Source organism: Lutra lutra, chromosome 6 (genome assembly GCF_902655055.1).
Source record: "Lutra lutra chromosome 6, mLutLut1.2, whole genome shotgun sequence".
Classification (NCBI taxonomy): Eukaryota; Metazoa; Chordata; class Mammalia; order Carnivora; family Mustelidae; genus Lutra; species Lutra lutra.
In genome coordinates this window covers 2852017-2879603 of record NC_062283.1, presented here as the reverse complement: position 1 = coordinate 2879603, position 27587 = coordinate 2852017, and the positions used below count along the sequence as shown (strand labels likewise).

General features: G+C 44.1%; 5 protein-coding genes and 2 pseudogenes across 7 annotated transcripts in view; 5 read left to right on the top strand and 2 right to left on the bottom strand.

The window, feature by feature from the left end:
* LOC125102044 (histone H2A type 1-D) lies at nucleotides 1-736 on the top strand. Its single transcript, XM_047732734.1, has one exon. It carries the CDS (start codon nucleotides 283-285, stop codon nucleotides 673-675), a length of 393 nt encoding a protein of 130 aa, XP_047588690.1. The 5' UTR covers nucleotides 1-282; the 3' UTR covers nucleotides 676-736.
* Nucleotides 1-27587, top strand: part of LOC125102055 (histone H2B type 1-M) — an 82862-nt gene that overhangs the window by 41709 nt on the left and 13566 nt on the right. The gene's annotated exons all lie outside the window — the stretch shown is intronic.
* Nucleotides 1564-2046, top strand: LOC125102039 (histone H3.1). The gene has a single exon (XM_047732727.1). The coding sequence runs from the start codon at nucleotides 1584-1586 to the stop codon at nucleotides 1992-1994; it is 411 nt and encodes a 136-aa protein (XP_047588683.1). The 5' UTR covers nucleotides 1564-1583; the 3' UTR covers nucleotides 1995-2046.
* LOC125102599 (uncharacterized) lies at nucleotides 6587-26678 on the top strand (annotated as a pseudogene).
* On the bottom strand, nucleotides 9475-20424 carry LOC125102032 (histone H2B type 1-K-like). 2 transcript variants are annotated; one of them, XM_047732724.1, is made up of 2 exons: nucleotides 11263-11646; nucleotides 9475-10428 (listed from the first exon to the last, which is right to left on the bottom strand). In XM_047732724.1, exon 2 carries the CDS (start codon nucleotides 10413-10415, stop codon nucleotides 9918-9920), a length of 498 nt encoding a protein of 165 aa, XP_047588680.1. In that variant the 5' UTR covers nucleotides 10416-10428; nucleotides 11263-11646; the 3' UTR covers nucleotides 9475-9917. The 2 variants fall into 2 exon arrangements, with proteins under 2 accessions (XP_047588680.1, XP_047588679.1); XM_047732723.1 differs by lacking the exon at nucleotides 11263-11646 and adding an exon at nucleotides 20305-20424 and having other exon boundaries at nucleotides 9903-10428.
* On the top strand, nucleotides 12049-21023 carry LOC125102519 (histone H2A type 1-H-like; annotated as a pseudogene).
* Nucleotides 17147-22111, bottom strand: LOC125102023 (histone H1.3). 2 transcript variants are annotated; one of them, XR_007128010.1, is made up of 2 exons: nucleotides 21288-22111; nucleotides 17147-17204 (listed from the first exon to the last, which is right to left on the bottom strand). XR_007128010.1 is itself a non-coding variant. In XM_047732710.1 (1 exon), the coding sequence occupies exon 1, from the start codon at nucleotides 22043-22045 to the stop codon at nucleotides 21380-21382; it is 666 nt and encodes a 221-aa protein (XP_047588666.1). In that variant the 5' UTR covers nucleotides 22046-22111; the 3' UTR covers nucleotides 19694-21379. The 2 variants fall into 2 exon arrangements, 1 of the variants encoding a protein (XP_047588666.1); XM_047732710.1 differs by lacking the exon at nucleotides 17147-17204 and having other exon boundaries at nucleotides 19694-22111.

The following is a 27587-nucleotide window of genomic DNA, read 5'->3' as shown; positions in this document are numbered from 1 at the left end:
TCCGACTGGATCCACAGTCTCCTCTTTTATAGTCCATCTATGCAAATAAGGTATGCAAGAATATCCGGATCTGATTTGATAATAAATTAGTGACGAGAAATATGTAAATTTGAATGCGTCAAATCTTCTTTCTTATTGGTTGGATCTCCAAACGATGACTCTAACCAATCCCAACTCGAGTATTCCACTTCCATTCAGCACTATAATTGGCATCCTTTCGCTGCTTCCAGGACATCTTTTTTGGCTGTTCCTGCGGGCTTTTGCTCTCACTTAACACTCGCTATGTCCGGACGCGGGAAGCAGGGCGGCAAGGCTCGCGCCAAGGCCAAGACGCGCTCGTCGCGGGCGGGCCTGCAGTTCCCGGTGGGCCGCGTGCACCGCCTGCTCCGCAAGGGCAACTACTCGGAGCGGGTCGGGGCCGGAGCGCCGGTGTACCTGGCGGCCGTGCTCGAGTACCTGACGGCCGAGATCCTGGAGCTGGCGGGCAACGCGGCGCGCGACAACAAGAAGACGCGCATCATCCCGCGCCACCTGCAGCTGGCCATCCGCAACGACGAGGAGCTCAACAAGCTGCTGGGCAAGGTCACCATCGCGCAGGGCGGCGTGCTGCCCAACATCCAGGCCGTGCTGCTGCCCAAGAAGACCGAGAGCCACCACAAGGCCAAGGGCAAGTGAGATGTTAACAAAACCAGCACTCCCTCTCCCACCAACCAAAGGCTCTTTTAAGAGCCACCCACTTTTTCTAAAAAGCGCTGAAATACCTACAAACCCTAGGTGACGTGTTTACCTATGTCTTGACCATTTGAATTCTGGGAAATCTTGTTATACTTCTACTGTGTTAAATATTTCCTATTTCAAATATTGGGTAGCTCATGCTCCCTAATGGCTACAAAGAGTTCATTTCTAGTTAAAATGTAACTTCCATCCCTATGATGTAAAATTACAGATTCATGAAGTGAGTTAAATAAAATGTTTACAAATGCACGAAGAGTCTCTCAAGGAAATTACAATTCTGTCAGGACCTAACTTAGGGGTGTAACCTATGTAAATGACAAACTATAGTAATCAAGACCAAAATATATCCACACGTTGAAACTTTTTTAGTATAAAAATGCACACTTTACATACAAATGTACGTAATTATAAATACAGTATATTCAAACTTGCTGTCAGAGAGTCTAAAACGTAGAAAGAAAAGAGAACAAAGGAGAGATAACCAGCCAATCACATGTCACGGCGGGCTTTTTAAATTTTTGGCGGACGGTATTCTTACTAAAAAATTTTATTTCTTCGTTTTTGCCTTTTCACAAAAAAATGCCATGAATGTAGTGCACGCAAATCGACTCTAAATGAAATCTCACTTTTATGAACTCAATTTCAAGTAAACTAGGAGTAAATAGGAACAAGAAATAAACTTTGATTCTATATTCAAATCTTAACGTCTACCCAATCATTTCTCGCGAGAGCAACCTGAGAACCAATTAGATTACAACGCGGGACCTGCGAACCAGACTGATCTATAAATGCGGTCAGGAACTGTGGCGGGCTACTTTCTGGCCGGATTTCTCTCCTGCGGACGTGTCATGGCTCGCACGAAGCAGACGGCGCGCAAGTCGACCGGCGGCAAGGCCCCGCGCAAGCAGCTGGCCACCAAGGCGGCCCGCAAGAGCGCGCCGGCCACGGGCGGCGTGAAGAAGCCGCACCGCTACCGGCCCGGCACGGTGGCCCTGCGCGAGATCCGGCGCTACCAGAAGTCCACCGAGCTGCTGATCCGCAAGCTGCCGTTCCAGCGGCTGGTGCGCGAGATCGCGCAGGACTTCAAGACCGACCTGCGCTTCCAGAGCTCGGCCGTCATGGCGCTGCAGGAGGCGTGCGAGGCCTACCTGGTGGGGCTCTTCGAGGACACCAACCTCTGCGCCATCCACGCCAAGCGCGTCACCATCATGCCCAAGGACATCCAGCTGGCGCGCCGCATCCGCGGCGAGAGGGCGTAATCCAAGCCTGCTGTCTCTGGACTTTGGAAAAAAGGCTCTTTTCAGAGCCACCTACTTTGTCAAAAAAAGCTGTTGTAATGCTTTCCTTGGATCTCCCTTCGTGAAAGGAGTTTCTCTTCCAAGAACACTCCGGCCATGTTAGACGCATGCAGTAAGTTTTGTGACACTCTTGTCTGGCAAGGTCTCAGAATTCATCGCTTAATTTTAGAAAGGCTCCACTGCTCCCCTGCCAGGGTCCTTCAAACTAGTTTGGCTTGATTAGAAGGGCAGAGTATGTTTCCTAGGTATTGGATCAAAAGGGATAGCCACTTCTCTATTTACTTGCAACCTTCTATCCTTGTGGAGTGTTAAAGAAAAGGACAACACTTACTATTAACACTGGAGTCCAACTCTAGGTCAATCAAATGAAGTGCATATTTTCTTAGTGGGTCTCCAATCCACTCAGTAGGCTAGAAAGCAAATAAACCCTAATTTTCTTCCCATGGGAAAGTTGGTCTTCATGATTGTTACCTTATGTGCTATCAAAGTATAAAACTCAAAATTTGCCTAGTCTCATATACTGAGTTCTAGTATATAAATCATAAGAGATTATCAGGAAGATAAACCTAGTTCAAAGGCGTATAGGACATTTTCAAGACCATCAATAATTCAAAAAAGTGAAGGAAACAATATAGTCTTCAACATAAAGCTTTGGGGTTCCAGGCAGTTAAGCAACAATCACAGGAAAGTTCCCTCCACCCTTCCTGTTTTCTGCCTTAAGGCAGGAAGGGGATAAAGGCTATCTTGGAGACCTCTAGAATCTTAGCAGCTCAGAGAGACACCAGAAGAATCAGCAAACCTTCCTGTTTCCTCCCATATATTTACCTTCCCAGGGTCCTTAAAAGCCTAAAACTGCCTTCCTTTGTCCCGTCACTTCTCTGTGTATCTATAGTTCTTTCTCAAGATGCTGCATAAACTGCAGTTCTAAGTCACCTTTGAATTCCCAGGGTATCATGTGTCTATGAAATACACGTTAATAAATGTCTGATTATTTTTTCTCTTGCTAATCTGTGTTTTGTAACAGAGTTTCCAGCCAAGAACCAAAATGGATGAAGGGAAAATTTCCCTCCCCTACAAAAGACTGAAATAAAACCAAAAGAGCAAATTTAGGTCAAAAAGGGTTATTGTCCGATAGCACAAATATAACTTCTAAATGATCTTTTCTACTGACATAATTTCCATCTCCAATGACAAAACTCACTAAAATTATCAACATCCTACAGATTATCTAAAATCACAGATTTTTCACAGATATTAGACCCTAATAGTCAAACTGAAGCACATTATCTTAAAATAAGTTAAAAAACACTTGGACAGGCCTTTTAGACTGTGCTCTATATGACAATGGAAAGAAAAGCAGTCTATCCCTTTACTTTAACGTGATATTTGAATATTTCTTAATGGGTTTCAGAGCTGTCCTAGTCTGCAACCAAAGTCTTTCTCTTGTCCTCAGTGACCCCATGACTGATGAAGAATCTGCTTCCCTCTCTGCACTTTCAACCTTCCTGCTCACCAATGATGATTTGCCATGCTCTGGAGGGACTAGTGTTAAATTTCCCAGGCCCAAAGAAGTAGAAAGGACCAGCAGCTCTATGACACCCTGTTTGTCTCCAGTCAAGTCAAAGTCACATGATATCACATACCTTTTTTCAAAAAGATGAAATTACAATTCAGAATATAGAAGATGAACGTGACAGAGTTTGCTTAAACCATCACTGACAGAAAAAGATAAAATGTTTGATCAGTTCAAAGAATATTAAGGAAACTAGAGTACTTATAAACAATTTAATATGGAAATATTGGAGTAGGATTGTTGAATGAGGTTGAAACAAAATGAGTAATGTCCAAGAGGTCATAAATCTTTGGGGATAGAGTAGTTCCACCTAATGGAAATTATTTGCATCTCTAGGAAATAGTCCCCTGCTAAATTTGCTATATTCAGTCAACCCTCAGGGAGATGATCAAAGTCCATCGTCCTACTATTTTTGTGTGGTCTTTCTTTAATCTTTTATGATATTAATTATCATGGCCCATCCTTTTTTCCTTACTTCCAAATCTCAGATAATGTGTCTAATAATGTGAATCCTTGCTGGGAAAAAAATACAAACATAGAACCTGTGAAATAAATTTCTGTGAAACTTCATGATGTAATTCCTTGACATTCCTACTATACTCATGAATTAAATAGTAAACAGTGTAACTGTCTGTTTCTAGACTCCAAAGTAATTGACCTGATTCTCTTATCTGTCTCTCTTGGTCTTTACCGCAATTCTAGATACTGTAACCATTCTCTAAGCCTTCCCTTCCATTAGATGCTTTTTGTACTTCCAAAGTGATTAATTTGCTTCTTTTTTTAAAATACCAGAATATACATTCCCTTTTACACACTTAAGCTCTTTCAGACTATAATTGGGTTAGTAAACATTTTTGGATGTTCTCTCTATCAACAAAACGTACTTTCAGAAAACAATATTAGCACAGACTTTCAGCAAGTCTCCATCTCCTGATACCCTGCCCTTGAAGAAATCCAAGGTCAACCATTTTTCTGGCTATCCAACTTTTCTTGCTTTGATGAGTAATGCTTTCTTTGACAAGCCTCCCTTTTGTTCCCTAATGTCATTTTATTTTGTTATTTTTAAAAACTTTTGTACAATGCTTCACTTGAATTTGGTGCAGTCCCTGTAACTGGGTTTCTTAGAAATAAATATAGATGGTCCCTGAACGAAGGGTAGGGGCACCAATCCCTCTCACAGTAGAAAATCTGGGTATAACTGTTGACTCCCCAAAACTTAATTGCTAATGGCCTGCGGTTGAGCAGAAGCATACTGATAACATAAACATTTGATAAACGCATGTTTTATATATGATATGCATTATATACTGTATTCCTATAATAAAGTAAGCCTGAGACAAAAATGTTATTAAGAAAATCATGAAGAGAAAACACATTTACCATGCTCTATTGTGTTTACCAAAAACCAATCTACATATACATAGGCCCAGGAAGTTCAAAGCCCTATCTTTCAAGGGTGGACATTACATTGAATGTCCGCCACTGCATTCCCAGTGCTCAAAAGTGGGTCCAGATCACTTAATCAATAAATGTAGTCCTAGAAGGAATTGCGTTTGCGGTGAGAAGGTGGTGGTAAATTGGGAAAATATAAATATAAATGTAACCATGTAAATTTAACACTGACCCCTAAACTCAAAGATTCACACTTAGAAAGATATATGATGAAGTTCTAGAACCTAGGTGAGGTTCGGTGGGCTGAGGTCTGGAGCCGATGACCAAGAAAGAATTCTTGAGACATCTTTGGTGCAAAATGGTGGCTTATTAAAGCGCGGGGACAGGACCGGTGGGCAGGAAGAGCTACTGCCCGGGGTTGAGAGGGACGGCAGGTTATGTACGCGGCGGTTGGGGGAAGGTGAGGGGAAGGAAGGTTTCAACGGAGTTTTCATATGCTGCAGAGGGCCTACAAGGTGCCGGGAGACCACTGTGGTCTTTCAGCAAGCCATTAACATCAAGATAGTTGGGAGATTCCTGTCTTGCAGGATTGTGATCTCTGCAAGTTAACTATTTGTTTCTCCTTTATGGCGGTCAGGGGTGCCTGAGGAATGTTACACATATTACCCAGGGGAGGGGGTGGAGAGGGGGTGCAAGGTGCCAGCTTCTGCTTTGTCCTCAGCCAGCCTCCTGCTCCCTCATCATATAGAAGTTATGAAAAATAAAAAATAAAAACTGAACATAAATCTAGATTGCAAAATGCCAGACTGAGAGATTTAAGAATATCAGGAAGAAAGTCAATGCCCGGGGCACGAAGACAGAATTTCCACAGGCAAAGCAGTTGGCACTGTGCCCCACACTTGAGCTAGGATTTACCATTTGATTTTCAAACCATTTTGTGGTGTCGGGACGAACAGTTCCATTCACACAGAAGAACAAATTGAAGTGAAATGGAGAGAACACGTCACAGAACAAACCACGGACCCCAGGTGAAGGGTAGGGAGGGTTCAGAGCGCAGGGGACAGGCCTCCAAGGAAAAAGGACCCCCCACCGCGGACAAGAGTTCTTTCCTCCCTCCGCGAACCATCCCGCCAACATCACTAATCTACCTTGACTTAAAAGACCAAAGTGATTCAAGGGGAGGAGAGAGGCCAAAGCTTCGGCTACATTTCGTATAGATACTTAGAATTCAAAGTAATGTAAAATTCGACAACGACTAGTCCACGGTGCGTAAGATGTTTAGAGCTCAAACCTGAGAAACAGATTCTAGCTTGGCAGGTGCCATTATTTCAGTCCCTTGATAAACCAGAGAATTTTCCTACCAGGCCTTACCCAGAGCTTGTTTGACAGAATTCAGAGAAGGAACAGGGAAGGCCCAGCCCAGCGCACAGCCACGCTCGCGGTAGTGGGCGGGGAAAACCCCCGGCCTCCCCCCTCCCTTACCCCTCCCCCACCAAGCCCAGCCAACGTCGTGGTTCTCAACAAGGTCCGCCACAGGGCTATAAGTAAACGCAAATCGGCCAGCTCTTTGTTTTCTTGCTAAAGCGAAATGTCTGGTCGGGGTAAAGGAGGGAAGGGCCTGGGCAAGGGGGGCGCCAAGCGCCACCGCAAGGTGCTGCGCGACAACATCCAGGGCATCACCAAGCCCGCCATCCGGCGGCTGGCCCGGCGCGGCGGCGTCAAGCGCATCTCCGGCCTCATCTACGAGGAGACCCGCGGGGTGCTCAAGGTGTTCCTGGAGAACGTGATCCGCGACGCCGTCACCTACACGGAGCACGCCAAGCGCAAGACGGTCACGGCCATGGACGTGGTCTACGCGCTCAAGCGCCAGGGTCGCACTCTCTATGGCTTCGGGGGCTAAGACTTTACCCCTGGATTTGGTTTCTGCGAAAATCTTAAAGGCCCTTTTCAGGGCCACACACGCTTTCATTGGAAGGAGCTGGTGACATGGGTGTACTAACAGTTTCCTTTATTCACTTTTCTCAGGAGCAAGAATCAAAAGTTGTTATCCTATTACTGGAAATCGGTAATCGTTCAGATTGTTAAAAGTTCAATAACGGGCTTTGCCAACGTTGAAGTTTTCTAGAATTTTAACGAAACCATACTCTTTAACTGGTAATTGCTTTTGTCTTTTACAATGCCCTAAGCATGAGTTAGCGATGCAAATAAGCTTCGCATTCTAATAGGTTAGACTTCTAAAATCTAGTTAACTATTTTCTGGGAATAAAGCTTGATACTGAAGAAAACGTCTGTAATACTGTATTACCTTGTTCAACTCAATTCTCTTTTTAAGTTTAGCCACATCAGCCCGTAGTTTTGCAACTCTAAAAAAGGGTTCCATGAGAAGCTCAGACTGAACTCTACCAGTAAAGGCACATAATGTTAGGCCTAGGTGGCAAATGGGTACTTTTCTCCCCCATAAAGCATTTGTTTGGGTTATGTAAACTGATTGCCAATAAAGTATTTTTTTAAGACTATTTATTTGACATAGGGGAGAGAGGGCGCACGCGCACTAGCGGGGGAGTGACTGGCAGAGGGAGAGGGAGAAGGAGACTCCCCACTGAGCAGGGAACACTATGTGGGACTCCATCCCAATACTGTGGGATCATGACCTGTACCAAAGGCAGTCGCTTAACCAACTGAGCCACCCAGGCGCCCCCAATAAAGCATTTTTAAGCCACAAAGATTTGGGGGTTTGTTATGCCTTTTCACACATATTTCCTGATATTCTATAATAAAAGCAACAATGTTAATTCATCTCACAAATCCTCTGGTTTCTCAGCTTTAAATGAAAAAAGGGAGGAGCACAGGCTCCTAGCCCTATGCTGGGACTCAGCCACATAATGTATTCTCACATGTACGTACTTGCAAAGGAAAGGGGAGACAAGCATCCTCCAAAATAATGACCAGGCAAATTATCTTCTGTGGTCTTTGCTTCAAGGGAAAGTCACTGGCAGTAGCCTGTTTCAAAGCATTTTAGGATATTTGTAGCCTATCTCCTTACCTCTTAGCACGGTTTCCTCTCTGCAGGCAAATTGAACCAGGATAACGTAGGGGCAGGGGGAAGGAGGGAACCATTATTTAGTTAACTTTCCTTGGGTTCTTAGATGGCTGGTATTCTTCCTGATGGGTCCCATGATGATGGCCTCTAGAGCGGTCCCCAGGGTTCCCTCCTGGTGTTCACCCTTCTGTGATCTTGCCTCTTGAGTGTGGACAAGACTTGTGATGGCAGAGATCATGAGATGGAATTTTCTGTAAATAATCAGGTTATCTACCATATTAAGTGTATTAGGTAACGTGTCTTCCTCAATTGTTACATGCTGACTTTGATAGTCCAAGTATCCATGCTGGCAGGCCCAAATGACAAGAAATGGGCGGGGGCCTCCTTAGGAATTAAGGGAGGCCTCCAACTAACAGCCTACAAGCCTTTCAGCCAACAGCCAACAAGAAAGAACATGGAATAGTCAGCCCTACAACCACAAAGAAAAGAATTGAGCCACCCAGTGAGTTTGGAAGATGATATTTTCCCAGTCAAGCATCCAAGACACCTCTAATCTAGCTAATATCTCAATATATAGGACTCGGCTACACCATGCCCAGACCCACAGAAACTGTCACATACTACATGTGGGTTGTTTCAGGCTAGTAAATTCAAGGTCATCTGTTATACAGCAATTGATAACTAATCGAGTGAGCCAACATGCTTAGCCTCCTCCACAATCCATGTTCCATCTAAAATAACATATGAAGAACTGAAACTGCAATCATTATCTAAGGGAAGAAACACATTTAAAAAAGGGAAAGGGGGAGGGGACCCTAGAGTGGAAACATTCCCTTTCACGGCTGTATAAAGCTTCATACATATCCCCAACACTGAACCGGCACATACCATCAGGCCTTGCAGGCCTCACTGATATCAACCCCATACACCTTGGCATGGACTTAACAATACATCTAAGTCATTTTACTTTCAGCAGCAAGAAAACAAACTATTTTGAAATACTTAACACATGAAAGCCATTGGTTTCCATCCATATCTTGTGTGAGCCCTACAAACCCAGATCTTTTCTTACTATTTTTTTGTTTGTTTGTTTCATTTTTACTTTTGTTTTTTTGTTTTTGGTTTGGTTTGGTTTGGTTTGGTCTAAATGAATACAGAAGTAAATGAGGAGAATAAAAACAAAAAATGAGGGGTGCCTGGGTGGCTCAGTGGTTAAACCTCTGCCTTTGGCTCGGGTCATGATCTCAGGGTCCTGGGATCAAGTCCAGCATCAGGCTCTCTGCTCAGTGGAGAGCCTGCTTCCTCTCTCTCTCTCTCTCTCTCTCTCTCTGCCTACTTGTGATCTCTGTCAAATAAATAAATAAAATCTTCTTAAAAAAAATTTTTTTAAAAATGAAAGTAGATCAAAATTAGGGTTTCAAAAACCAACTCAACATGCTATATAGTTGATTACATCAATAGAAAGGCAAAATGAAGATAATTTAAAAATTGATATTATAAATTTGAAGAAATATTTTTTAAGCAGTCTATATTACTAGTTAAAATTTAAATTATAGGGTCCAGTAATTCCCCAGGCCTAGTTCAATATCTACTATATGACGACTAAGTGAGACTTGGTGTCCTTTGTAAAATAACTTCATTGCATGACTAACGTTTATGAAACACATACAATTATATTCTTATAATACGGGCTTTGCATTTAAAGCAAATAACCCAAGTACATGTATTAACTATAGACAACTTTAAGTTCCAGACACCAACTACAAAATAATTTTAAAACTTAAACGAGTAGATGAAACAGAAGGACAAATTTGAAAAGTAATGAACAAAGCACCAAACCCAAAAAGTAATGAACAAAGCACAAAACCCAGACTATCCTTTAGAGCTTTAGCCAAGTTCCTACTGTAAACATTCCCCCAAATCCATGCATACTATCAAAGTATGCTGAGAATATTTTTATTACTGTTCTCAATATGCAAAAAATGAGTGGCTCTAAATGAGTGGCGCTGGTGTACTTGGTGACAGCCTTGGTGCCCTCGGACACGGCGTGCTTGGCCAGCTCCCCGGGCAGCAGCAGGCGCACAGCCGTCTGGATCTCCCTGGACGTGATGGTCGAGCGCTTGTTGTAGTGCGCCAGGCGGGACGCCTCGCCCGCGATGCGCTCGAAGATGTCGTTGACGAACGAGTTCATGATGCCCATGGCCTTGGACGAGATGCCGGTGTCGGGGTGCACCTGCTTCAGCACCTTGTACACGTACACCGAGTAGCTCTCCTTGCGGCTGCGTTTGCGCTTCTGGCCGTCCTTCTTCTGCGCCTTGGTCACCGCCTTCCTGGAGCCCTTTTGGGGGGTTGGGGTGGATTTAGCAGTTTGCAGCATGGTAACCCCGAAGCTAGAGAAATAGAGAAGAACCAGAAAAGAAAAAGAAAAAAAAAAAAGAAAAGAAAGAAAGAAAAAAAAAGGGGGGGGGGGGCGAAAAAAATCCCGAATATTTATAGCAAATACATGCAAACGAGGGTTCAAAAAGCTATATTTTTCATTGAACCAAAACTGGCCAATAACATACTGGTATGTAAATTACGAATAAAAAACCCGCTTTTTTTAATTGGACGAATAAACAAATGCTTTAAGGGACTCCAATAGGTTGATTTACAATACCGCTTGATTACTACAAGTGCGCACACGGACACACGCACACACACACCCCCACACCCCTCCCAATAAAACCTTATTTTTAAATTTTGGAAAATAAGCAAAAATCTTCGAATTTGGAGGCAAAACCAGGGAAGGAAATGCTTCTATCGAGCCCAGTCCAGTCGTCCTTTAGCTTCTTTGGCTTTGTCACAAATCGTTGGGTCTCCTCGGATCTCTTCCAGCGAGAATCCCGAGATGCAACACAGTATTGTTAAGAAATAGATCTGAAAAGACTCGATCGTCGCCGTCTTTTTCATCGTATCCCATTGGAAACCTTTTCCTCAGGACATGTCCCCCGCAGTTACACCCGATGATTTTTAAATCCTCAAAAACCAAACAGCACAGGCCAATCACCGCCATGAGTCAAACCCGCTATTAAAGAGCCAGGGGCTCCGGGATACCGCAATATTCATACGTGAATCCTGAAATAATGAAAATCTTTATGCCTAAACACCATATCCTAGGAGACGATGCTGCAATGAACCAGATGTTTGCTGTAAGTATAACGAAACAGAACTCAAGAGGTACTAAAAGGGGAATTTGCAAATAAGGAAATACCCCCCAGAGGGAAACGGCGTACCCGCAGAAAATGGCGGACGTTTCTTAAGAGAAATTCTAAAGCCCTTTCTCTTTCGAACATAATCTATTTTATCTATCTAAACAGAAGAAAATTTCAAAATTATGCGTAACGGTGATTAACGAGTTCTGAAGCACCATCGATGAAACAAGTAACTTGAAATTAATTTTGTTAAAGGGGGCTGGGAAGATGGCGGCGAGTTGACAACGGCCAATCGGAAACGAGCGCGGATCAGCTGAGCCAATGACGGATCAGTCGTGCACTTCCGGAACCGGGCCTCAGAAGACTCCTGGGTCACCACAATCCAATCAGAGCGATTCTGCTCCTGTATAAAAGCAGGGCCGAGGGGCTGTTTATCTTTCTTTACAGCTCAGTGAGGCTATGGCTCGCACGAAGCAGACGGCGCGCAAGTCGACCGGCGGCAAGGCCCCGCGCAAGCAGCTGGCCACCAAGGCGGCCCGCAAGAGCGCGCCGGCCACGGGCGGCGTGAAGAAGCCGCACCGCTACCGGCCCGGCACGGTGGCCCTGCGCGAGATCCGGCGCTACCAGAAGTCCACCGAGCTGCTGATCCGCAAGCTGCCGTTCCAGCGGCTGGTGCGCGAGATCGCGCAGGACTTCAAGACCGACCTGCGCTTCCAGAGCTCGGCCGTCATGGCGCTGCAGGAGGCGTGCGAGGCCTACCTGGTGGGGCTCTTCGAGGACACCAACCTCTGCGCCATCCACGCCAAGCGCGTCACCATCATGCCCAAGGACATCCAGCTGGCGCGCCGCATCCGCGGCGAGAGGGCCTAAATTTGAATTACTGGCTTTATGCCAACTTTAAACCCAAAGGCTCTTTTCAGAGCCAACCACTTTATTCTAAGACAGATGCCGTGGCACTCAATTTATTCTTCCATAAAGACCCAGCACCAACTAGGCATAGTCCTGAAAGGCCTTTGAGGACCGACGTATAATTAAGTTCTCCCTACAAACTGGCAGTCTCCCATAGGATTTCAAATACTAGTTCCACAGTTTTACTTTAAACATCTGCTTTTATTTTAAATGCAGGTATAGTACATTTTGGTTATGGTTTTCAGGTTTATTAGCTTTTCCCTTACCTTTAGATATAGCTAATTTCATCTTTTGTATGGTGGATGTTTTCTTGGTTCTTGCATTCTATGCCCTCTTCGAAGTTTAAGTTAACTTTTTCGGGCAGTTGCAAGGGTTGACCCGTTAGTGGCTTTTGGGAACTAGACAGAACCTTCGACTAACAATTCAAGGTTTCCGGGTACCTTTCCCAGAGGTCGCCTTGTTGACACGCACGACCCCAAGGGGCCAGAACACTTGGTCTGCCCTTTGCCGAACATAATCTGGGGCCCAACTCCCTAGAGACCGCCAGGACCTTGAGGAGGGTGATCAAGGATATAGTCCAATGCCTTTAATAGGGGGCCAACTCTTTGGTTATTAGCTGGGGGCGGGGGTGGGGGGGGGAAGATAGGTAAAGATCTCAGCTTTCTCTGCGGGCTTCTTGGCCTCCCTCTTTAGCGGGGTCTCTAATACAGGCTAAGCAACCAAGGAGAGCAGCTTGGATGGGGCTCAGAAAGTACCACTGGGAGTGAAGAACACAAGGATTCGGATCCCCTTTAGTGATACTTTTTTGTTGTTGTTGTTAAGATTTAATTTCAGTAATATCTACACCCAGTTGTGGGCTGGCTGGAATTTACCATCCTGAGATGGAGATCAAGAGTCACATCCTTTGAGCCAGCCAGCTGCCCCTTAACTGATATTCTTAAAAGAGGCTCTTTCAGTTTTCCTAAACTCTATATTATGCTCTAAATTAAATTTCATGAGAGTACCTCATATTTGTCACTAAAGCATGACCATCCTTTAGAAGCTGGGTAGTTTTCTTGCAGAAAATAATCTGTTCTCTATCCCTATAAGAAAACGGTTTTCTGTTATTACTCATTCAACAGATAATCCTTTCCCATGGAAATAACAGGTTCCTCAGTTTTTAAACCGGTAGCCCAATAGAAAGGAAATTGGGAATTCTCTTCTGAAATCATTCGGGCAGTTATTTTGAAATGTAGAAGGATATTTGCTAATTGAGATACTGTATGCCATTTGGAAGGATTTCATCTATTTATATGCTTCAGGAAATTTAACTTTGGAGATGGGAGAAGTTATCCTTAACTATAGAATTAAGAGGTCTCTGTCAATTTTTTTATGGCTGGTTCCCCTCAAAGGATCACAAAGGAAAGAGATTAGACAGGTGGTACATTTACAGGGACAAAGCAGTAAATAAGGTACACAGACAAGTTAGCCATAGTGAGAAGTCCTGGGAGATTTTATAGAAGAAATATTTGTGTTCTTGGAACTCTGTCCGACAATGAGACTTGGGAACGTGGAATAAGGATTCTAGTCTCTATGGAAAAGAGTGTAGCTCTCCATAACGGAAAGCACTGGAGTATTGGATACTTGTGAAGTGGTGGATAAAGACATTCATGCTAGACTGTGGTTTCCCAAATCCGTACTGTCTTTAAGATTCTAGCACAGTCAGTTTTTTAATGTGTATTTCTCCTCTCACCAAATATTGGTTGTTAAGACATGAGGACATGGTGACCACAGAAAACATTTTGTCATATCATTAAATGCTATTTGAAGGTCTAAAACATCTGGAATGGTCCTTTTCCTAAAAACAAATGCTCAGAATTTTTTATACTTAAATTGGACTTTAAAATAAAAATTAGGGCGCCTGGGTGGCTCAGTCTGCTATGCATTTGCCTTCAGCTCAGGTCATGATCCTGGACTCCTGGTGATCGAGTCCTGCTTCTGGCTCCCTGCTCAACAGGGAGCCTGCTTCTGCCTCTCCATCTGCCTCTCTGTCTCTCTCATCAATAATAAACAAAATATTTAAAATAACAAAAATTAAAAAATTATTGGAGAAAATGGGTGCCTACGTGACTCAGTCCACTGAGCCTTTGGCTCAGGTCATGTCATGATCCCAGGGTCCTGGAATCAAGTCCTACATCAGCTCCTTGCTCAGCACAAAGTCTGCTTCTCCCTCTGCCCATGCCCCTCACCCCTGCTCATGCTCTTTCGCTCTCTCTCTCTCTCTCTCTCTCTCTCTAATAAAAATAAAATCTTTTTTAAAATGGAGGAATAGGGGCTCCCTGGGTGGCTCAGTGGATTAAAGCCTCTGCTTTTAGCTCAGGATATGATCCCAGGGTCCTGGGATCGAGGCCCCGCATCAGGCTCTCTGCTCAGCGGGGAGCCCGCTTCCTCCTCTCTTTCTGCCTGCCTTCTTCTCTGCCTACTTGTGATCTCCGGCTGTCAAATAAATAAATAAATAAAAAATCTTTTTTTAAAAAATGGAGAAATAGATTACTGCTTGGTACATTATGATTACAGAAATAATAGATTAATCGGTTCATGTAATTTTAATAATAATTTTCCTAAGTAGAAATAAATTTAATGAGTGGGTCACAAATTGCCAGAAAGTCCGTTATTAAAGCTCCAAAATATAGGACAGTTCAATCACACATCTACTCATATATCTATTATACTACAATTACTATTCTATTACTCTGCTTTACAGATAAGGGAACTGAAGAAGGTTTCAGATAAGGGGGGAAGCCAAAACCTTTTCCATTAGGCATTACTATATTACTAACACAGCTCAACATAATACTCATCACTTACCCTGAGGGCTTTATTCTTAGGAAAAAGCTGCCACGAGGAAGACTGACATCTTTATCTTAATTTTTTCATAACTGCTAAAGGAAATGGAATGATTTTGAAAATTTACAGGGTCCTATATGAGTGTGATGTTCTACTATACTATAATTATAACACCCTCTGCAAAAGATCTAACCAGTGCACACAATAAAAATATAACAGGACTAGGGAAAATTTCTAGACTTTCTCTTCACCATTCAAACACACTCATGTTTAAGACACACACACATACACACACACAATTTTTTTTGTTATTTTAGACGGTATATGTTGAAATCGTAGCACTTGTTAGCAAATTTTCTAAATAAATGTTTATTTTATTGGAGAAGGATACAAATATGATTCAGGTCACATTTTCATATGGACCTACTGGTACACAAAGTTGTAGATCCATTTCAGGCTAACAGCGTACCTATGATGACTAAAGTCACAAATTCAGAAATTCCATGTTCAGTCTGCATTCCCAATCCTACCATATCGCCCATAGCTAAATAGTGATACTTGATATCAAGAGAGTTTTTTACCATTAAAAACTATAAATAGTTTTGGTTTCTTTTGTAGTAGCCCCACACATGGGGGCAGCATACTTCAGGAAGGTAAGGGAAATAATGTATAAGTCAAGCAAAGGGGAATAGGGATGTAAAAAGGGGCAGAGAGAGTTTTATTATTCTTGGCTTCCCACATAGAAAAACAGAAAACAAAATTACTCATCTGCTTAATATCTGGGGATATCTCACCTATTGGACAGAATTAAAACTCAGTCCATTCTAATGAGATAATCACTTCACTCCTGTAAGAATGGCTAAAAATAAAAAGATAAGAAACAACAGGTGTAGGCAGAATGTGCAGAAAAAAGATGCACTGTCTCATGCACTCGGCACTGTTGGTCGGAATGTGAACTGCTACACCACTGTGCAAAACACTATACAGCTTCCTCAAACATTAAAAGAGAATGCAACCCATAATCACACTACTGAGTATCCAAAACTATGAAAACATTAACTCAAAGGGATACGTGCACCCCTATGTTTATTGCAGCATTATTTACAATTGCAAAATTATGGAAGCAGCTCAAGTGTCCATCATCAGCTGATGATTGGATAAAGAAGAGGTGGTATAGATATAAACACTGCCTGGTACATGGTACATGTGTACTTGGTACATGTGTAAATGGTGGGGTGCCTGGGTGGCTCAGTGGGTTAGGCCTCTGCCTTTGGCTCAGGTCATGATCTCAGGGTCCTGGGATCAAGCCCCGCATCTGGCTGTCTGCTCAGCAGGGATCCTGCTTCCCCTTCTCTCTGCCTGTTTGTGATCTCTCTCTCTCTCTCTCTGTCAAATAAATAAATAAAATTACACACACATACACACAATGGGATGTTACTCAGCCATAAAAAAGAATACAATCTTGCCATTTGCAACAACTTGGACAGAGCTAGAGAGTATAACACTAAGCGAAATAAGTCAGTCAAAGAAAGGCAAATACCATACGATCTTACTCATATGTTTCATTTAAGAAATGAAATAAAAGAGCAAAGGGGGGTAGGAGATAAGGAGAAAACAAGAAACAGACTCTTAACTATAAAGAACAAACTGATAGTTACCAGAGGGGATTTGGTTAAGGGATGAGAGAAATAGGGAATGAGGATCAAAAGTATACTTCTCATGATGGGAAAACAAAACAGAACAAACAAACAAACAAAACCCCTCAGTCAATTAAAAACACACACTTAGAGAAGCGGGAAAATGAGACAAAGAAGAATAACATGCTAAGGTATAATTTAATGAGAGAAAAGAATAGGAGCATTGTGAATTAATTTGCCATTAATAATAATGGCACCCACCAGTTAAATATCATCAAAACACGTATGAGAAGACTTTTTAACTAGGGGAATTTATTTATGGAGATGGAAGTTGAAACAGAATTGGAAAGACTCCCCCAAGTAGAGAGGAAAGAAGGAAATGGCAGGTGAGCAATTTGTTTAAAAAAAAAAAAAAGAAAAGAAAAGAGGGGTGCCTGGGTGGCTCAGTGGGTTAAGGCCTCTGCCTTCGGCTCGGGTCATGATCTTGGGGTCCTGGGATCGAGGCCCACATCGGGCTCTCTGCTCCTCGGAGAGCCTGCTTCCTCTCTGTCTGCTTGTCTCTCTGCCTACTTGTGATCTGTCTGTCAAATAAATGAATAAAATCTGAAAAAAAAAAAAAAAAAAGAAAGAAAGAAAAGAAAACAAAGAAACAAATAAGGCATTGAAAGGTCAATGGGAGTTGTTATTACTGTTAATTAATGCAAGCAGAATGTATTATGATGAAAAAGACTACAAAGTTCTCACTTGAACTAAAGGCCATGGGGAACCAGTGACTCTATTCGTAAGACATGCAACAGAATGACCAGAATTGAGGAATTAGGGGCTGGAGCACTGGAATTAGGAAGCTGGTTAGGAAACAATATCATCCCAAGTATGAGAGGAGAAGGAGCATGCGAGAAAGGAGAAAATGTCAGTCAGTGGCCTAGACTCTTCAAACATCAACCTGATTTAGTGACTGACAGGAATAATCATTGCCTCGACGCAGTGCCGTGAATTCACTTTGCCTCTTCTAGCTGTAAGGAGTCAGGTGATTACTAAGCAGAAAGCAGAAAGCGGTTCCTTGAGCCTGGTCCTAAAACTTACTTGTGCCACAGACCTACGCCATGTGCATAAGTACCCTCCTGCCTTTAAGAAAATATGAACATGTGCTTCCCACTTGCCATGCTAAGACAACCGGTGGATCGAAGGATATTGATTTATTGATTGATTGATTAGGTCGTGCGGCTCAGAGAGAACTGCTCACACAGGCTGAGGTTTTGCCATCCTCAAGTATCAATCTATTGGGTTTTTCTAAACCTGGGGTTTTGCCACGGTAGTTGGTGGGACCATCTTTGTGCAACAAACAAGCATCAGAAACCCAAGCGTGAGTATTTCAAGAGACTCTCATAGAGAGACCATCCTAGGGATATGACTAAATGGTGACTGGGAATGAGTTTCCTGCTCCCTCATTTTCCTGGTACAGAACACAGATGACTTCTTGACTCATGATTTGACTGTAACAAAAGTTTGGGGAGATGGAAAAAGACTGGAATAAGTTCTGATGCCCTTGAAAACAAAAGCCTGTCCAAGGGAAAGGAATTTGGATACTAATTTACATAGACCACAAGGTAAAACTAAGTCACTGATTGAATCATGTTTAAAATTGTGTCTGATGCATTCCAAAGGCCTTGTGAATTAGAGAAGTCACAAAGGGCCTAAAACAGAATCACATGCTTCTACTACCTTCCTGGACGAGCCTAAAAAAGAAACCAAGAACTCCACACCTTTTGTAGTTCACATAGTAGATGGGGCACAGCGTAAAGAAACAGACCCTAGGAACAAAGAAACTGGAATTGCAGACCCAGGTCCACCATTTACAGGCAAGGCAACTTTGTTCATTTCATCTTTCTAAACCATAATTTTCTTAATTATGAAACAAGCATTTTAACTCTGCCTAAGGCTAATGCTATATAGGGAGGGATCAGTGTTCTGCGAAGTGGAAGGAACTACTGAGAAATTCCATAGTCATTTTTGACCACTCAGTGAACGCGGATCATGCCATAATTCTCTTGTTCCTCAGTGCTCTCCATCAGAAGTCTAGTGCTCTCTTTCTGGGTATAAGAGAGCTCACAGGTCCCTAGCCCCTTATCTTTCCTGCTCCACACAAACTCTTGTCTTCAAAAAGATTCTTCTGAGTAAACAAATTTCACATTCCCTCCATTTATCCAGATCTCATTCTCAAGCCACTATCATAAAGGTTTTTTTAGACTCTTAATGGAAAGAAGAAATTAGAGTTTGCAAGTTCAATTGAGAAAAACCAAACTCCTACTTCGATGAGCTAGAAAGATACTCACAGGCTATAGCACCTGTTGTGGTAAAGTTTAAGGAGTCAATTTCAGTAAGTTATTAACCAATAAGCATGGGAGAGGGACACTGTAAACAAAGAAATTAAGTGAAAAGGTATTTAAACTATGAGGAATCTCTGTGCCCACTGGAGACATGCTCACCAGTCTATGACTTCTTTCCTACTATATTCGGATAGTCTAGGGAAACCTATAGTCACCTTCTCAATACACAAAGCATACAGGGTAAGAAAGCAACATTAAAACTGTTATCAAGGGGCACCTGGGTGGCTCAGTGGGTTAGCTGCTGCCTTCAGCTCAGGTCATGATCTCAGGGTCATGGGATGGAGTCCCGCATTGGGCTCTCTCCTCAGCGGGGAGCCTGCTTTCCTCTCTCTCTCTGCCTGCCTCTCTGTCTACTTGTGATCTCTCTCTCTGTCAAATAAATAAATAAAATCTTAAAAAAAAACTGTTATCAAAGTGTATTTCATTAAAGTATGTGCATATAATAATGTTTCATTAAGAGCACATATAACTATGGGGCTCCTGGGTGGCTCAGTGCATTAAAGCCTCTGCCTTCAGCTCAGGTCATGGTCTCAGGGTCCTGGGATCCAGCCCCACACCAGGCTCTCTGCTCAGCAGGGAGGCTGCTTCCTCCCTCTCTCTCTGCCTCCTTGTGATCTCTCTGTCAAATAAATAAAATCTTAAGAAAAAAAAAGAGCACATATAACTAGAAGAAGCAGTTAGAATAATGAACGTCAATGTCAAGAGTTCGGAAAAAGTGCAAACTTTATTTCAACACATCTGCAATACTTAAGTGATGAGAAAGCATCTGTGCTTGCCACTTGCATGTAACATGGCTGCACGTTCCCAGTCCCCCGAGGTTTTTCAAAACCTCTGAAAAAGCCACAGGCACTTGCAAAATCCATTGTGATTAGCAGCCTACACACACAATTGAAGGAAATGCTAAACAACATTTATACTACATGAAAATAAAAACAAAATGTTTCCCCGTCCAGGTTTGTAGACCCATAATGATCTGAAGGACTCAAATTTTTGCCAAGATTTTCCAGTAAAATTAAGTGGGCCTCCCTGAAATAAGAAATAAAAAAAAAAAAGACCTCAGCCCGGGGAACAAAACATCCAGATGAACCCACCTAGGACTCATTTATTTTGCCCTGATCAACTCAACTCCTGGAACTTTCTAGCCAAACACGGAGACAAAAGAGAAATTTTTCTTTTATCGTTTCTCTTTTCCTATTCCTTGCATATTCGGCAGAAATATTCCACAGCTAACCACGGCCCCCTGGAACCTCTCAACAATCTAGGAGAAGGGATCTGGCAGGGAGGATAAATTATAAGCCATCAGAGGTGACGTTTATCTTGTTTTCTATTCCTTAGAATCAGGGTTGGAAAAAATCATGCAGCTTTAGCGATGAATACCGTGAAGAGTCCCCCAAAGGAGGACTCCATGTGATCACGGAAAAGAATTCAAGATTCTCTATTGCTTCACAATACACACCTTCTAATATCTCAACCTCTAATTGGTGAAGTATTATCTTTCTCTAGAGCACACGTAAGCCAAGAGTACCTTTGATTGGCTAACTCTCAACAGCCGCTGTAAACCAATGGGAAAGGAAATCTTACCGAACACCAGACTTCAGTAACCCCTTCCTCAGACTACCTCGAGGATTAAATTTCTTCTCTAAAATATCCGGACGCGGGAAGCAGGGCGACAAGGCGCGCGCCAAGGCCAAGACGCGCTCGTCGCGGGCGGGTCTGCAGTTCCCGGTGGGCCGCGTGCACCGCCTGCTGCGCAAGGGCAACTACTCGGAGCGGGTCGGGGCCGGCGCGCCGGTGTACCTGGCGGCCGTGCTCGAGTACCTGACGGCCGAGATCCTGGAGCTGGCGGGCAACGCGGCGCGCGACAACAAGAAGACGCGCATCATCCCGCGCCACCTGCAGCTGGCCATCCGCAACGACGAGGCTCAACAAGCTGCTGGACCGCGTCACCATCGCGCAGGGCGGCGTGCTGCCCAACATCCAGGCCGTGCTGCTGCCCAAGAAGACCGAGAGCCACCACAAGGCCAAGAGCAAGTGAAGTCTTTTAACAGTTATTTCTTCCCAAAGGCTCTTTTAAGAGCCACCAAATTGCTGCTAAAACTGTGACCCAAAATGGCTAGAATCTAGCTATTTCCGGCCAAGCGTCCGGTGCGCGCTAAAAAAGGACCCGTCGCTTTAAGTGAAAGCCAATGAGACGCAGGCGGTAAATTTTGAAAAACCTCGAGGGACTGGGAACGTGCAAACGTGCTACATGCAGAGAGCGACAACAGGACAGGTGAATTTGCAAAGTAAACTTACTTACTAGTGAGTTACTAAGCTCTTTTGACTGACAGAAGTGGGTGGCTCTGAAAAGAGCCTTTGAGATTTCCAAAGCAGGACATCCCGCTACAATTTTTACTTCTTCTTAGGCGCCGCCTTCTTTCCCTTTGTCGCCTTGGGCTTGGCTGTTTTAGGCTTGGCCGCCTTGGGCTTCGGGGCTTTGGCCTTGGCTGGGCTCTTGGCCGCCTTCTTGGGCTTGGCCGCCTTGGCCTTCTTCGGACTCTTGGCCACTTTCTTGGCGACAGCCGCCGCCGCGGGCTTCTTGGCCTTCTTGGGGGTCTTCTTGGCGCTCTTTTTGGGGGCGCTGGCCCCCGCGGCCTTCTTGGGCTTCTTGGCCGCCCCGGCCGCCTTCTTGGGCTTAGCCGCACCCGCCTTCTTGGCCTTGGGCTTGGCCTCGCCGGAGGCCGCCTTCTTGTTGAGCTTGAAGGAGCCCGAGGCGCCGGTGCCCTTGGTCTGCACCAGGGTGCCCTTGCTCACCAGGCTCTTGAGGCCCAGCTTGATGCGGCTGTTGTTCTTCTCCACGTCGTAGCCGGCGGCCGCCAGCGCCTTCTTGAGCGCCGCCAGGGACACGCCGCTGCGCTCCTTGGACGCGGCGACGGCCTTGGTGATGAGCTCGGACACCGGGGGGCCGGACGCCTTGCGCTTGGCAGCAGCAACACCCGTTTTCTTCGCCTTCTTCTTAACAGGTGTTTTCTCTGCAGGTGCGGGAGCAGCAGGAGCGGCTGGCGCGGTCTCCGACATTTTTCCGCTTTGCCAACACAGACCAAAAGTACGCTCAAACTGTCAGAACGGCGTGGCCGGGAGTCCCGCGGCCGCGGCTTTATATAGAGAGCGGCTGAGTGGTGATTGGTCGCCTGCGCCGTGCGCCGCGCTGCTCAGAAGGGCTCCTCCGCTCTGCAGTGTGACTGTGTTTCTTTCCCCTCGAAAAAGAAGAAAAATGTAAGAAATCCGGCCATGAAATAATTAGAGATTTGGGGGAAATGGATCCAAGAGTCTTCGGGCTTCATTCCTGCCTTATTTGCTATACGTAGTTTCAAAACCAGTACCCTGAAACTTTCCCGATTCCCCCAACTCTCTTTAAGACCTCGGTCACATTGAGACAACTTTCAGATTTTCCTTAAAAATACTATTTCTCTCTCTTTCCTTTGCACGTCTGTCTCCCAGGACATTGTTCTGCACATTCTTTTCTTTGCAGGTTTATATGAATAAGCTCATTTTTACTCAAATATACAAGGAAAGACGCTTTTTTCGCGAGAGCAATAGCACAGCTCTCCTCCAGTTGTTTGCACGAAGCCTTGGGAATTGGCACTGGGATAGAAAATTCTACGGACAAGATGGATAACTATTTTTTTTTAATAGATTCATTTTTAAGTATTACAGTGACCTGTGTGTAGACTGTGTTTGATCCCGTGTTTAGGAAATTTAAACTTTTGAGGAAGGGGGAGGGGGAGCAAGGAAGTTCCATTCCTTTTTCACATAAAAAGTTCTAAATGGCAACCTTCCTAAAATACTGGTAGAATAGATTTGTCAGACCTGGAACTGGCATCAGAGATCAACCACCAAATCTACAAGGAGGGAAAGTGAATGATGAAGCCTTAGAATGGTACTTCTACCTCATTTTACCAGTTAGGAGCTGAAAAATACAAACTCACGTGTTTAAAACCCATCTCCTTAAAACTGGAAATTACTTAGTGACACCCTGTCCATAAGATATGTTCCCCCCAATACTTAGCATAGAATTTTGTATATATTTCCTGTATTTAAAAATTATATTTAAAGTACAGATTTTATTTGGCTCTTTTCCAACATTGCCAGTAGGGACACAAGATTAGAAAGAAAAACTTCTCATTTATCACTCTTTCTGAATTCTCATAATGTTCCCTGGGTTTTTACTAACAGAATATGAACTAGGCTGTCACAACCTCAATTATTTGGCTAAATGTTTCCACCTAAGAAGTAGAACAAACATTTCTCAGCCAACGTGACCCACTTTACTGCGTTCCTGTTGGTTTGCAACACAACAGAGCTAATGAAATAGGTAAATGTTGAATAATGAAGCACAAATTTAATGCTATCTTCTAAATAAATTGAGCTCCATGCTTGTTAAGACAAATAAACAAGAACAGTGTTTTGGTGTTAGTTCTCTTCTAACAATACCCCTATTTCCAAAAAGTTTGGTGTTCTGGCTTACATTCTATGATGACTTAAGAATTTTTTCAAATAAATCCAAGATAGGATCATCAGTTTTGAAATGTCATCTCTCTACGCTTAACTAATTCCATAAAAGTCCTTTGTCCTGTTTTTAAATAGTCATTTATTGACGGGCATGAACTGAAACCAGGCCTCTGGGACTCGAATTCATGTTAAAAACCAAACATGCATTCCGTGTATAGAGAGAACACTTACAGGATTGGCTCTGTGGCATGGAGTTCTCCCTAAGCAGGCGTTTCATGTGTGTCTAGAAGGGGCTGTTTGTCATCCTTAGTGGCATCAGTGTCAACAGCAGTGGTCCCAGACATTGCGAAAGCCCTATCCCTTTTCAGAGCAGAGGCTAATATTAACCAGACCTAAAGATAGAGTTAAAACTCAGATTTCTAAAACTTTACGGTGTTGGTCATCATTGTAGTCAAAACAGCATTTTTTTTTTCAAGGTTTTATTTATTTATTTATTTCTCAGGCAGAGATTACAAGTAGGCAGAGAGGCAAGCAGAGAGAGGAGGAAGCAGTCTCCCCGCTGAGCAGAGAGCCCAACACAGGGCTTGATCCCAGAACCCTGGGATCATGACCTGAGCTGAAGGCAGAGGCTTTAACCCACTGAGCCACCCAGGCGCCCCAAAACATCAGTTTTGAAAAGTCCACAATTGAACAATTCCCCAATTGAAAACAATGTGGGGAATTGTTCCCCAAGGTTAAGGGAGGTGACAACTCCACAACAGGTGCCACTGTGCCATTCTTGTACAGCTCTTACGGCTCCAAGGGCTAATGAGGTTTCAAATAAGTGAGAAGACCTTGGTGCTATTCCTTCACTGTAGGTGATCTCTGCCTTCCTGGAGGCCAATAATTGAGTACTTGATTGCATCTGAAAAGTTCTTCCCCACATGTTTGTAGAAGGATGGGGTTTAGCAGTGGTATACTCAAGGCTATAGCCTGAGACCCAAGTATTTATACTAAGTGTAACATACACAAGATTCTGGAAAGCTGGCTCATCCCAAGGGACTGTGAACTTAATAGGCTCCACCTATTACTTTGGTTAGCCCACAAAAAGTAGTGTTCCTTACTTGTGAAGCCTCAGTCTGTATATATCTTAAGATAATTGATTTTGCATTGGACTGAACTCCTACCATTTATTTATAGATATAGAAATAACTGAGAAAAACCACAGTTGGATGAGTGATGGATAGTTCACTCAGGAACTCACGTTCTCCCAATTTTGCTGTCCACCTCCCTCTCATCCCAGTAAACCACGGTGAGAGATCTGGGTAGCGCAGGCCAGTCGGCGGCGGCTGTACTTACATGTACCCAAATTCAGTAATTTCAAAAGCTTAAGGAGAAAAGTGACTGTAAATAAATATCAAATATATACCAAAAAGAGTGAAGACAACTTAAGGGCTCTACAGCAGAGAGAGCACTGTGTTAGAATCACACGTGTTTGGGAGGGTCATGAGAAAATGCATCTATTTTAATTTCCTATCAGATGGTCTCATCTGAGAGCACTCTCCCACTTGAAACTCCTCTCCAAGGAGAACTAGATCTCATTTTATTTTCTATGAAGGGCAATACTGACAAACTTCCAAATTCCATTTTGTATATCCTGTATGATCATCTTTGTAAATCTGATATTTGTACATTGATCTTTGCATGTACTAGACCCTAAGTTGTAGAATGAATGAATGAACAAATTGGTGACTCTTCTTTGGTGCATGGGTGATCACTACATCTTAAGTCTGCAGGTAACCGTAACTAAGCTAAATTTCAAACAGTATCTGACTAAGGGAAATTAATAATCTCCTGACTGCCTATACTATAAGTACCAGCAGAGAAGGATTTTCTTAAAATTACCTTTTATACTACACAGAAGTGAGGTACTTATTATGAATGTACGAATGAGTAAAGATTGGGCATTTGCCTATTAAGCAGATCAATGTATCATCTACGTAGAAAACATTAATTCTGTGACTCTTTGCACTTGGACATTATTTCAGCTTATTAGCGTCTATATTATAAATGTGTATATATTATAAATGCAAACTTTTACACAACATAATACATCTTCAATATCTTGCTGACATAGATCAGTGGTAGGTGGCAAGATCATAAGACCAGAATCAGAAGACCCCAGCTCTATCCCAACAATACCACTTATTAGAACAGGATTAGGTCTCTAAGCCTGGAGTGCCTCATCTCTACAATGCAAATAGTGCTTTATAAATTGGGGAGCAAAATGTGGAAATTCAATTAACATTCCCTCCCCTTCCTAGAGTTTCCTTTTTATCAGGAATGCTGAAAACCACTAAAGCATATATGTTCTGCCAAAGGGGAATATTCCCTGATCTGCCCAATTTAAGTAAGTGTTGTTAAAATTGTAAGCATTAATACTTGCATTTTTTTAAAGTTCACTGTTATCCCTCGCTTTATGGAAAGCCGTAGCGTCAAGCCTCCTTTTTTAATATACATGATTAAAAAGAGGTGAAGAGATTTATACAATATCATTGATCTGAGAAACCCCACAGGCACAGGACTAGTCGCAGAAACCAGCGATTCCAGCCTCTGCAAGGACAGGGGAGTCAGATGCGGTCCCCATTCCTCGCCCCTCCTCTTGCTAAGCCCCGGCCCCGCCCAGGAAGGTGGGAGGAGGCGGAGGGGAGGACTCGTTCCCGCCCCCAGCGTTTCAGTTTCCTAAAAGGTCCGCGACAGTGGTATATAAGGCGCTGCAGGCAGCGCGTCAGTATTGCAGTGTGACGATCACCTGTTATTTACCATGTCTGGTCGCGGCAAGGGCGGGAAGGGCCTTGGCAAGGGGGGCGCCAAGCGCCACCGCAAGGTGCTGCGCGACAACATCCAGGGCATCACCAAGCCCGCCATCCGGCGGCTGGCCCGGCGCGGCGGCGTCAAGCGCATCTCCGGCCTCATCTACGAGGAGAACCCGCGGGGTGCTCAAGGTGTTCCTGGAGAACGTGATCCGCGACGGCCGTCACCTACACGGAGCAACGCCAAGCGCAAGACGGTCACGGCCATGGACGTGGTCTACGCGCTCAAGCGCCAGGGCCGCACCCTCTACGGCTTCGGGGGCTGAGCTTGGCCGCAGCTTCCGGGGCTGCAGCCTTGCCGCCTTCCCCAACAAAGGTCCTTTTCAGGACCACCCACTCTGTCACAGGAAGAGCTGTTCCGGTAAGACTTAACAGCACAGTCGGTACTTTTTCGGTGTTCCTTATTTAGACTCGGGGACAAGTGTCTCGTCCTTAGGTTTCTGGAGGCAGCTCCGCGGCCGGTGGCAGCTCGTGCCCAGAGATGGCCACGCTCAGCGGAACCCAGGCAGGAAAGGTGTGGCTTGAGGCGCCAGGCCTTCCTCCTCAACTCCGTTCTGGCTTTCCCACCTAGGACCTCATCCCTCCCTTATCCCTGCCAGGCCGGCAGAAAAGGTGGTCTTAAGGCCGTGCTCATTTTGTGACTTTCAGAATCTGCCCTTACTCCCTGAATGCTGGGGTTTGTGCCACTGGATGATGGAGGAAAACGAGTCCTTCAGACCCGTATCAATTACAAGGTCCCTATTGTGTTTAAACCTCCCAAGTAATCTGGAGTATCCACACCTCGGTCATTCTTCATGATTATGTGCTTTTGCACCATTCACTAAAAATACCCTTTCCGTGGTTACCAGTGACCTAATCGGCAAATCCAAAACACACTAAACATCTCTGCTCTGACTGACCCAGTCTATCCCTTCTCCCTTTGCATTCTCTTCACAGGGTTGGGCCGGTGCCTTTCTTCCTGACCCAGATTCTCTTACTTTGCTTCGGGGGCCGATTCTTCTTTGGATTCTTCCCAATGAACAAACTTGTGTTCTCTTGCCATCAGTCTGAAGATCCTCCTTGAGTCATCTCTTCCAGACTCTTCCATAGGTGGTGGAACATCCAGGCACTGAGGAAGGAGCTGTGTATCAGCTGAAAGGTATCCCAAGAGGCCATCCCAACCTACTGCTCTTTGTTCAACCTAGCGTATAAGCTCTTAGGCCTAACACTTTGGGGGGCTTCATTTTCCTGTGAAGACCCCACGAGCACATAAAATA

Coding starts and splice junctions, on each gene's coding strand:
- LOC125102023 (XM_047732710.1), bottom strand. CDS start 22,045: ATGTCGGAGACCGCGCCAGCCGCTCCTGCTGCTCCCGCACCTGCAGAG.
- LOC125102039 (XM_047732727.1), top strand. CDS start 1,584: ATGGCTCGCACGAAGCAGACGGCGCGCAAGTCGACCGGCGGCAAGGCC.
- LOC125102044 (XM_047732734.1), top strand. CDS start 283: ATGTCCGGACGCGGGAAGCAGGGCGGCAAGGCTCGCGCCAAGGCCAAG.
- LOC125102032 (XM_047732723.1), bottom strand. CDS start 10,415: ATGCTGCAAACTGCTAAATCCACCCCAACCCCCCAAAAGGGCTCCAGG.